At 30.4% G+C, this 12089-nt stretch overlaps 1 protein-coding gene across 1 annotated transcript in view; it reads left to right on the plus strand.

Moving 5' to 3' along the window:
- The first annotated feature begins 130 nt into the window (after positions 1–130).
- Positions 131–12089, plus strand: part of LOTGIDRAFT_191967 (hypothetical protein) — a 20244-nt gene continuing 8285 nt past the window's right edge. Inside the window, exons 1-16 of the mRNA XM_009060630.1 lie at positions 131–281; positions 743–789; positions 996–1076; positions 1846–1917; positions 2904–2983; positions 4332–4407; positions 4979–5071; positions 5832–5918; positions 6549–6665; positions 7227–7267; positions 8328–8529; positions 9176–9387; positions 9781–9853; positions 10086–10164; positions 10865–11029; positions 11477–11552. Coding sequence (XP_009058878.1) covers positions 245–281; positions 743–789; positions 996–1076; positions 1846–1917; positions 2904–2983; positions 4332–4407; positions 4979–5071; positions 5832–5918; positions 6549–6665; positions 7227–7267; positions 8328–8529; positions 9176–9387; positions 9781–9853; positions 10086–10164; positions 10865–11029; positions 11477–11552 — 1538 coding nt within the window. The 5' untranslated portion in view covers positions 131–244. The remainder of the gene's footprint in view (positions 282–742; positions 790–995; positions 1077–1845; positions 1918–2903; positions 2984–4331; positions 4408–4978; positions 5072–5831; positions 5919–6548; positions 6666–7226; positions 7268–8327; positions 8530–9175; positions 9388–9780; positions 9854–10085; positions 10165–10864; positions 11030–11476; positions 11553–12089) is intronic.

Below are 12089 nucleotides of genomic sequence, written 5' to 3' on the forward strand. Positions count from 1 at the left end.
AATTACAAAATGAATCTAATAATTAACGGTCAAAGGGAGATAATTTTTTTTATTTGTTGTCTGTAGTCTTTATGAAAAGATAACCCAGATTAACCGGAAGTATATCTAGTACTGGACATGCGCACTGTAATGAAGTTGACGTGGTAAATGGAGTGTCATTAAAAAAAATTAAAAAGAAGAACTAAGAAGCAGAGAAAGCAGTCTTATCACTCATTATTTCACATTTGTAGAAAGTTATCCATTTATGATGCTAAAAAGAGATAAAAAGGAGGAAGAGGATGGTATGTCAATTCTTTCATAAGACCTTCCCTCAGATCTAAGCAACGATTCTGATTTATTTTCTGTTTTACTAGGCTAGCCAACAGTCACTAGGCCTACTTTGGGCACCCTACTCTGTGTACTGTAGGGCAGACTACAATGTCAATAATAACAGAATCCAATTTCCGAAATTATATCTGTATTTTAAATATCAACTTCTAAATTGTACTGATAGTCTTGGAGTACTGTCAATATCAATAAAATATGGGCAATAATGTGGAGAAAATAGTGTCAATGGCCTGTTGATTGGCTTTGGTTTGATGCACATGCATCTAATCAATTTTGAATCTCAGCCAATTAAATCAAATAGATATTGTTTGCTTGATTTGAGTGAATGTGAAAACCCATCTTTGAAGGTTTTAAGATTGTAAGTATTTTTGATTTGCAGGTTTATAATTTATGAGTGAATTATAATCTATTTTAGGAGGAAATCCCTTCAGTAATTTAGAAAAGAGCAGTGTACTACAAGAGGTGAGCTGGAATAGTTAATAGGATCGTTTGACTGCTAATATTGTTGCTAGATAAAAATGAGTGGTGGCTCAAAATGGCAAAGTATAGCAAGCTTTCAATATCTTAATGATTGGTCACCTTAATTTAAGCATGTTCGTTGAAAACTGTATTGTATTTCATATCATGTTATTACTGATAACTCACAATGTATCATGTTTGTTTTTTAGGCTCGTACATTTAATGAAACACCAATTAACCCTAGAAAATGTGGTCACATTCTTACCAAAATTCTCTACCTAATCAACCAGGTATATTTTTTTTTATGTACCGTACAAATTGATTGTTCATAGAAGAGCTAGTTTAATAACGCTTTTAGTTTGACAATGATATTGAGGCACTATTGAAACAATCTCTGTCACTTTTTAATATGTTTTTATACAACCTTCAAATAGTGAATTGTGGATAATTGAATGGGTTCCCTTATTTTCATTTATGAAAATGGTAATACTTATGTAAATAGAAAGTAGAGGTGGTCTAATGACTTGGAAAAATACCAGTTTGTCTCACATGTCCATAATTAATTCATAATTAGCTAAATTAGAAGAGAATTACCAGGAAAATTACAATGAGTGATGCATGGGCATTTATAATTGGTAAAAACTCTTAATTATATGCAATAAGAACATAATGATATCAATTAATCAAATAGTTTGCTTAATTTGTCACTAAAAATGAGGAAACCCATCTTTAAAGATGTTTATACATTTTGTTCAACTCTATAGTTTATTTCAACTAAAAAACTATTGGATTTCACTTTATTTTGTGAATATGAATGGAATCACAAATTGTTTCTCACTGATTGAGTATTGGTGGACATTGACAACTTTTATCCACTACATCACCAAATATCACAGTTATAAATTAATCATTATTGAAACTTTGAAAATGTTGGTGTTAAATTTTTATCCCATATTGCTATAAGTATTGTATTGTGACCCTGGTATCACGATACTTATTGTTTCGTGGCATGATTGGCAATACCTAGCACTAGATGGAGTATTTTGATATATTTTCTAGGGAGAGACAATTGGTGCTACAGAAGCAACAGAGGCATTCTTTGCCATGACCAAACTTTTTCAATCAAAAGATGTAAGTATGCTATCTTTACATATCTTTGTTAATTCATAGAGGACGTAAGTTTGGGCGTATATTGTGGTTGCCCCTGTCGGTCCATCCGTCCGTCCGTCCGTTCACATTTACCTCGTGCTCACTCTACAGGCTACAATTCTCTATAGATTCTTTTGATTTTTTGTATGTGTGTCAATATCATTATGAAGATGTCCACTATTCAATTTGGTGATGATCCGATGATTTTCTTTAGAGATATCGAATAAAACTCTGATATCGCTTTCATTTTTTTTTTTTTTTTTTTTCACTTTTTTGGCTAGTGCTCACTCTACAGACTACAATTCTCTATTGATTCTTTTAATCTTTTGTATGTGTGTCAATATCATTATGAAGATGTACACTATTGAATTTGGTGATGATCCGATGATTTTCTTTAGAGATATCGAATAAAACTCTGATATCGCTTTCATTTTTTTTTTTTTTTTTTTTCACTTTTTTGGCTAGTGCTCACTCTACAGACTACAATTCTCTATTGATTCTTTTAATCTTTTGTATGTGTGTCAATATCATTATGAAGATGTACACTATTGAATTTGGTGATGATCCGATGATTTTCTTTAGAGTTATTGCATAAAACTCTGATTTCGTGTTTATTTACTTTTTCGTGCTCACCCTAAGGCTACAATATAGAGTTTGTTTTACAGTTCACATTTAGCTCTTTATCAAGCTGCTGTTGGGCGTATTCGCTTGCGAGACTCGCCGCAAGCCTATGTATATCAGATGAGTTCTACGGTGTTTCTTATGAAGCCTTCAGGAGAAGGCAGTAATTAACCCTGTGCTAGTGCCTTATTGAATGGTTACTATCAGTTAATGATTAGTGGTATTATATATGGTATTATCATGATGATCAAACAAGGTACTAATCAGCTAGTACCATAGCACCCTTTATTTCATAGTACCGGTGGTTGTATCAATGTTATAATTATTTATATATGTATCTATTTCAGACAACTTTAAGAAGACTGGTATATCTAGGTATAAAGGAGATGTCTAAAATAGCTAATGATGTTATTATTGTCACCAGCAGGTAAACTGTGCTCTTATAATAATGGAACAATTCTTTTAGTACAAGTAATTGGTAGTATTGATTCAAGTGAATAACTAAATATTCATCATTAATATATCATTACTTATTTTTATTGTGTGAAATTTAAGCATGGTTTGACCAGTTTTTGAAAGAAAATGTTTGTTCTATTCACACACACACAAAAAAATGAAATTAAATGTAAGAATAACCATCAATGTCTTTCAAAAACAACTTCAATAGCCTGAAATAATTATCTCTATGAAATATTAAGTTATTGTAAATATTGTATAAATGATTTTATCAGACAAAAATTTGACAGAAACTCATTGATAATTACCATATATATATTGAATTGATATATAGTAATTGATATATATAGTAATTGATAAATAGTAATTGTCATATAGTAAATATATAGTAATTGATATATAGTGATTATACATATATCATGATATTTCGGGTGGCACAGAAAAAACAATAACACTTTTCATTTCAGGATTCATCAAAGCTAAGATCATTATATTTTGACCTCTTAATAATACATGTTTTTAGAAAAAATTAGTTTCATAGGTTAAAACACTTTGAAATAACAACATTTAAAAAATTCCTTGTCAAAATGTTCAATGCCAAAATTTAGCATTGTTAATCTACTAGCTATAAATGGAAAATAGTTAATAGTGAGCACTATTTTCAGCACAAACTGCCCATAAACTCTTTCCAAGACAAAATTGCCTGCAGATTTAAAAATTTGGGGCATCAAATATAAAATGATAAATGACCAACTCTCATCCATCTTGCTATCCAATATATTACAGTGTGCCTAAGTTGAGAAAGTTCACATTGAATAGTCAAATTTCATCTAGAAACAGGAACTGAAGGACAGAATCAGAGACTAATGAAATGAAATACATCTTGACGAAATACTGAAGATAATTCTGACATGGAGTGAAGCATCAATGAGCATCAATTAAAAAATGAAATGAAATTACAAAAATACTTTAGACATTCAAATTTTTGATAAGGAATTTTAAAAATATTGCCGTTTCAAATTGTCTTAAACTATGGAACTAATTGTTAGTGAAAATATGTCTTATGTCTCTTATTAAGAGGTCAAAATATAATGATCTGATACTTTATGAGTAATCCTGGAATGAAAAGTCTTATCGTTTTTTCTGGACCACCTGATCTATATATCGTGATATGGCGATAGTTTGGTATTTTTTAAATGATCTGAAAATGTATAGATTGGGACTAAAGATTGCACAAATTCTTTATTGAGACATTGATCATTTCATCTTGAGAATGAAAATAAAAAATGAAGTTTGAAATTTTGATATTTTTTTGACAGTTTAATGAAAGATATGACTGGTAAAGAAGATCAGTTTAGAGGACCATCAATTAGAGCTTTATGTTCAATTACTGATGTAAGATATTTTAGTTAAAATATTTATTAGTGACTATAACAACTTTGTTTGATCAGTAACCTTGAGGTCAAAGTTCAAAACCACAGTTTTTCAACGTAATTTCCTTAGGGATTCAGGATAAGTAATGTTCTGTGTGGTACAATCAGTGCACATTAATTGTAATTTATTTCCTCTTCCCAAATGAAAATACCTACATTGCACACAGCCCCGTCGTTAGGGTGAGATCCGGGATAATTAATCCCCAGCAAAACCTTCAACTGAGATTAATTCATTTACTGTGTCTTTATAAAAAAAATCAAATAGATATAGATTCTGATACGTTTGGCACCTCAAAATTGTCAGAAATGACAAAATGAGTACAAAATCTGAGCCCTGGCACCAATTCCTTCCTGGTGACAGATGTTGCCCGTGTTTTAAAGTTTTTAAAGATACAGAAACCTTCGAAATGAAGCTCATGTATATATAGATCAACTTCATTATACAATACTTTATTTTTTGTGCTAGACATTGGTGCATGTGAATTTTACATATCTAACTCATTATTGAAATTTTACCTTATATTCTGTTTCAGCAAATGATGTTACAGAGTATTGAACGTTATATGAAACAGGCTATAGTTGATAAAGTTTCTGCTGTCTCAAGTGCTGCACTTGTTTCTTCCATGGTAAGAATGATCATGAAATAGTTTTGGAAATTCAAAATTTGACACACATTCAACAAATCTTCAAAAACAAATATCATAATTACCTAGTTAAGTTTACTTCATAGCACATGACATGGTGTTCTGTGAGTCATTGACAAAATCAGCAACTTAAGGCGTTGGTCCGTCTGTCAACATTTGCTTGTAAACGCACTTAAAACTAGATTTTTTGATGGAATCAAATGAAATTCAGTATGTGTATACATATTCATAAAACGAAGATCAAGTTGCGAAGCGTATATGGCTGTAGTCCACTATCTTTGTTGTCCTGTTTGATTTGATTTTGATTTGCTAGTATGATTTCAATAAGATTAGCAGTGGTCTATTAATGCGAAATTTGATATCGGTGATTAAGCAATATGGCTGCCTCCACTGACAACAAAAGAAAGTTTAGTGTATTTTGATTATTATTATTATTGCTGCACTGAATCTACATCATAGATAATATCTAAGTTCTATTGCTGAATGTGTTGCAGATTTGGTTTTCAGGTTTTTCAATTAAATGCAACAGGTTACTTCCATTTAATTTAGTTATTTTTGATGTTACATTGACTTTTCCCAAACCATTCTCTAAAATCTGAAAAATTCATATAAAATTCTGTTTATTTTGATCATGATAACTCTTACAAATAGCACTTTTAATTTGAATTTTAGACTATATGGCCTAATGCATTTCATTTTGAATATTTAAAAGTTAATAACTGTTGTTTTTGTAAAATTCTAGCATCTAGGTCGTGGAAGTCAAGATGTTACTAAACGATGGGTAAATGAAGCTCAAGAAGCTGTTAATAGTGACAATATGATGGTACAGGTATGTTATTTAATATTTTTGAATCAAACCTGGGAGAGATGGCTCTTGCTCGCAGGGTTCACTCTTGGAATATGTCAAAATTATATCTAATAATAACATCATGCTGTTGATCATATGGGACAGCAAAGCAGAAACCTGTGTACTACAGGCTGTGCATGTCAAAGATCCCAGGATAGTTGTTCATTGAAAATAGAGGGCATACTGCATGGCAATGTCCATCTTCATAGCCCAAACTGGGCTTTGACATGATAATCCAGTCAGCTAAAATATGGTCACTTTATAACCTAACATAAACATATTTTTACCTCTGATATAATTTGTATACACTTAATCCAAGGTTAAAGAGATTGTAAAGAAGTTTTCTTGTGTGTATCATGGATACTGATAGCATCAAAAACAATTACAATTCCAATCAGGCATCTGATTGTCCAAATTGATACTATCAGTGTCCCTGATATATACACATACAAAATTTAGAAAATCTCTTTACAATCCCTTTAATAGTTTATACAAACTTATTGTATTAGACTTTTTGGTATTTCTGTTACATTCTAACTAGTAAGTTTGAAATGTTCCAAATTTTACAAAATGCATTTATCTATTTTGTGAACTACTGCTATTTATTTTCAGTACCATGCTCTTGGTCTATTGTATCATATTCGTAAGAAGGACAAGTTAGCTGTGAGTCGTATGGTGACCAAGTTTAGTAAGCATTCCCTACGTTCACCTTATGCTTATTGTTTACTGGTAAGCTTTACTCATTATTTAAGGAGTATATTATGTAGTAAAGAGTATTTTTAACCTGTGTCCTCTTGTGAATGTTGTAAAATGGAAGGTTCATAATACAAGAAATGATTTTGTTTCATTTCTGTGTCAGAGTTAAATATTGATTAGCATTTTATAAATTTTGGGTAACAATTCAAAATGTTTCAGTTGTAGAGTTCAAATGACATCAGTTTCTTAAGGTTATAGAGGCTGTGAAGAGAGTTGCCGTAAATTTATAAAATTTCAGAAAAGTCTCACGAAAATTATGCATGATTTGATCAACAAAATGCCGCGATAAATTTTGATTATTTCAGATATTAAGCACTACTACTTTGTGGAATTCCAAATTTAGGAGATTTTTCATTCTAGATATTTATCACTTTTAATATTCTAACCATAAGTTATCACTGATATTATGTCACTAGACTCAGATGATACATTACATTCTGATACAGATGATGGAATTGAGTGATATCTCTGGTAAAACAAATATTTAGATAAATATGCCCCTCCCCATCATATCAGTTTATTATTTTGTTGTAGATAAGAATTGCTAGTAAATTGATAGAAGAAGAAGATGCAGGGTAAGTTTCCTTTATTCTTATTTCAAGCAAATAAATCAAATCGATTGCCAAGACTCCCAAGAGGTTTTCATGAGACCACGGAATCCATGAATGGTGGAAATTATCCTTGTAAAATATGTTTTTAGATGAAAGTCCAATGTTTTATTGTAGTGATCATGATCTGAAAGTCCAATGTCTGTATTTCATCTAGATCCGAAAGTTGAATGTTTGATTTATTTGATCATAACTTGAAAGTCTGATATGTCATTTAGATATAGATTTCAATATTTGTATTTGTAGTACATCTAGGTCTGAATGTTTGTTTTTATGTTTTATCTATGTCTGAATGTTTGTATTTGTGTTTTATCTGAATATTTGTATTCGTATTACATCTTTATCTGAATATTTTGTATTTATGTTTTATCTAGATCTGAATATTTGTATTTGTATCACATCTAGATCTGAATGTTTGTATTTATGTTTTATCTAACTCTGAATGTTTGTATTTATGTTTTATCTGAATATTTGTATTACATCTTGATGTGAATGTTTGTATTTATGTTTTATCTAGATCTGAAAGTCCAATGTTTGTATTTTATCTATGTCTGAATGTTTGTATTTATGTTTTATCTAGATCTGAAAGTCCAATGTTTGTATTTTATCTATGTCTGAGTGTTTGTATTTATGTTTTATTTAGGTGTGAATGTTTGTATTTATATTTTATCTAGATCTGAAAGTCCAATGTTTGTATTTTTTCTAGATCTGAATTTGAAAGTCCAATGTTTGTATTTTTTCTAGATCTGAATATTTGTATTTATGTTTTATCTAGATCTGAAAGTCCAATGTTTGTATTTTTTCTAGATCTGAATATTTGTATTTATGTTTTATCTAGATCTGAAAGTCCAATGTTTGTATTTTTTTTTTATCTGAATATTTGTATTTATGTTTTATCTAGATCTGAAAGTCCAATGTTTGTATTTTTTCTAGATCTGAATATTTGTATTTATGTCTTATCTAGATCTGAAAGTTCAATGTTTTTTTTTTTTTTTTATCTGAATATTTGTATTTATGTTTTATCTAGATCTGAAAGTCCAATGTTTGATTTTATTGAGAATTGTTTACGTCATAAAAATGAAATGGTAATCTATGAAGCAGCTCATGCTATAGTTAATATGAAGAATACAACAGCTAAAGATCTAACACCAGCTGTTTCTGTACTACAATTATTCTGTGGTTCTCCTAAACCTACTCTTAGGTTTGCTGCTGTTAGAACTTTGAATAAGGTAGGTTTAATTTTGTTTCTGTTGCAGGGTTTTTGTTACCTGGTTTATTGAGGACATTACAGAGTTTACAGTTTGATGCCAGTAAAACTAAAATGTGGCAATACAATCTATAAACAAAAAGAATTAATTTATTCGATAAAAACAGTAACCATGTCTGTGGATTTAAGTGTATGAACAAATCCAGTCTGCTTGAAACCCTAGATGTCATTCTGATCATTCAGAGGTTGCTCGATTGGTGAGTTTTGAACAATAGGGATTCACTGAATCAACCGGACATTCAATAAAACAATTGCAACATAGTTAACACTTTTCCTACAAAAATAGTGAGTGCTGACAGAATTGAAAATGGCAGAGAAGGAAATAAATGGAAAATTTTGAATGTGACATATTCCACCTTCATAGTGATTGATGGCAGAATTGGAACGGACGGAACCTGTTCAGAACTCACCAATGGAGTGCAACCCTATTATTTCTGAATTCTGCATTCAAGTGACTTAAATTTGTTGTTGATTTTTCATTATACTAACTAAAATTTCTGATTATTCCTTTTTCAATTAGGATTACCTTTAGTGAGGATTTTGCAAAAGTTAAAAAGACAATTTGGTTCCTACCTGTTTGATAAAGACTGAAATTAATCTGATTTTAGGTTGCTATGAAACATCCAGCAGCAGTGACAGCTTGTAACCTTGACCTTGAGAATTTGATAACAGACGTCAATCGTAGTATTGCTACACTAGCTATTACTACATTGTTAAAGACTGGTAATGAATCTAGTGTAGATAGACTGATGAAACAGATCTCAACTTTCATGTCAGAGATTTCAGATGAATTCAAAATTGTTGTAGTACAAGCAATCAGGTATGGAATTTGTTTTTGTTGTTAAAATTGTCAACTCAGCTCATATTAACTGATTATAGGCCACATCATTCCCTCATAAATCAAGAAAAAATGTAATTTTATCAGGAAAATTCAAATATAATTTGGACTTTAGTCTTGATAGCCCAGACTACCTAAAGGGACAGTTGCACCATATTTTTGACCAATCATGCTTTAGTCTCTGAAACGGGATTTTTTTTTTAGCTAAGCCAATCAGTAATAGTGTTCACAGCTCACTGTCGAAATTCAAATCAAACCCCCTAAATGGAACACCTGAAGTTGAATATATGTAAATATTGTGAATTATTATTATCAGTTTCTTCAATTCAAAAAAATATGAACTCTATAACTCATGTACTTTAACTTTAATTTCAGATCATTGTGTTCCAAGTTTCCAAGGAAACATAATGTACTGATGACATTCTTGGCTTCAATGTTAAGAGATGAGGTATGTAACCTTTTTGATGTTTACCTTTTTCTATCAATTTGTCATGCATAGGGACATATTTTTTACCAGTCTCTCTGTATGTTATAAATGTTGGGAAGTGGGTAGAAAGTTTGAGAAATTTTATGGTCACAATGCACTGAAAAAAAATTGTTGCACTAAGAATTTGACTTTGTAGTGCCAGTTAAAAGTAAATGAAAAGATTAAAAAGAAAATATTGTATTTGTTTTAATAGGGAGGATTTGACTATAAGAGAGCTATAGTAGATTGTATTATTACTGTTATAGAAGAAAATCCTGAGGCAAAAGAAGCTGGTAAGAATTTCTTCTTTATCCTGTGGATTATATTAAAGGAACACTTCCTCTTAGAATGGACATAAAATTTGAAGTCACAAACTTGGTCAACAATAGTATATATTCATCAGTTAGACTTCCCAAGTGCCATGACTAAAGAATAGAATCTCTATATAAGGCCATACATCCAAAATTACTGAGTTAAATAAATTCTTACTTAGTTTGATAAATAATTACTTAGTTTAATCAATAATTACTTAGTTTAATAAATAATTACTTAGTTTAATAATTATCACTTAGTTTAGGATTTATTGGATTATAGAGGTATTCTGTTGTATAGTTTTACACTAGGTAGGTCCACTGATGAATAAAGACCAAGTTTAAAAATTTCAATTTTTTGGTCCTCTTAAGAGGTAGTATACATTTAATAGATTATGCTAGTTTTAAAATAATGAATTTCATCAAGTACTAATATTCTAGGTCACAACTGTAGACAGATGAATATTTTGGTCTCAAATTTGTCTTGACACCATGTGCTAGAATTTGGAACTTCTAAAGATAGTAAAACCAGACACATTTTACGCCTATTCATGCCTTATAATTTCCTTAACTTGCAACATTTTGATTTTGAAGTGAAAACAGAGTGAAAACAAAAGTAAGATCTTTTCCTAACTTCTTTTCTGTAAGAAACCAGCTTCATTTAATGTTATTTTAATTTCAGGTTTGGCCCATTTGTGTGAATTTATAGAAGATTGTGAACACACTGTATTAGCCACTAGAATCTTACATTTGTTGGGTAGAGAGGGACCCAGAACACCTTCTCCCTCTAAATATATCAGGTTTATCTATAACAGAGTTATATTAGAGAATGCTGCAGTCAGAGCAGGTTTGTTTATATTTCTCTCTAATATTGTCATCTGTATGTATTTTGACAGATATTTTGACAGTTGTCAGCTGGACTAGAGTCAGAAAAACTAAACCCTGTTTTATGCGTTTCTTCTAGAAATAATATTTACTTGTTTTTATTTGTATCATTTGATTTCCTGCCATATATGTGGTTCCTGTAATTAAAAAAAACAAAAAACAAATCTGATTTGGACCTAAATGTAGAAATAGTGCTGATTAACTTGAATGTTCATTGTTTAGTCAATTTTTCTGGAATTGTAAGAACCACTTATATCAGATTGGAAATCATAATATACAAGTGACCCTATCTCAGCAGATAATTGATTGCAACCAAGGGAATGAGAGAAAAAACAAAATGCATTTTGAAACTAACCCAATAATCTTCCACCCAGTCATTTAATGATTTACAACAATCTTTATATTGCAGCTGCTGTGAGTGCTCTAGCTAAATTTGGTGCCCATTGTGAAGAGTTGTTACCTAGTTGTATTGTTTTATTAGAGAGGTATTGTTATTTCATTATCTGTATATAAAGACTAACAACATGTTTCAGGTTCTAATATTGTTATTAATATTTCTATATCGCTCTACAATTGATGTATTGAGCACTATTTTAACAGTGGTATTTCTATATCTCTCTACAATTGATGTATTGAGTACTATTTTAACAGTGGTATTTCTATATCGCTCTACAATTGATGTATTGAGCACTATTTTAACAGTGGTATTTCTATATCGCTCTACAATTGATGTATTGAGTACTATTTTAACAGTGGTATTTCTATATCACTCTACAATTGATGTATTGAGTACTATTTTAACAGTGGTATTTCTATATCGCTCTACAATTGATGTATTGAGCACTATTTTAACAGTGGTATTTCTATATGACTCTACAATTGATGTATTGAGCACTATTTTAACAGTGGTATTTCTATATCGCTCTACAATTGATGTATTGAGCACTATTTTAACAGTGGTATTTCTATGTCGCTCTACAATTGATGTATTGAGTACTATTTTAACAGTGGTATTTCTATAT

This window comes from Lottia gigantea, assembly GCF_000327385.1.
Source record: "Lottia gigantea unplaced genomic scaffold LOTGIsca_43, whole genome shotgun sequence".
NCBI classification, from domain to species: domain Eukaryota; kingdom Metazoa; phylum Mollusca; class Gastropoda; family Lottiidae; genus Lottia; species Lottia gigantea.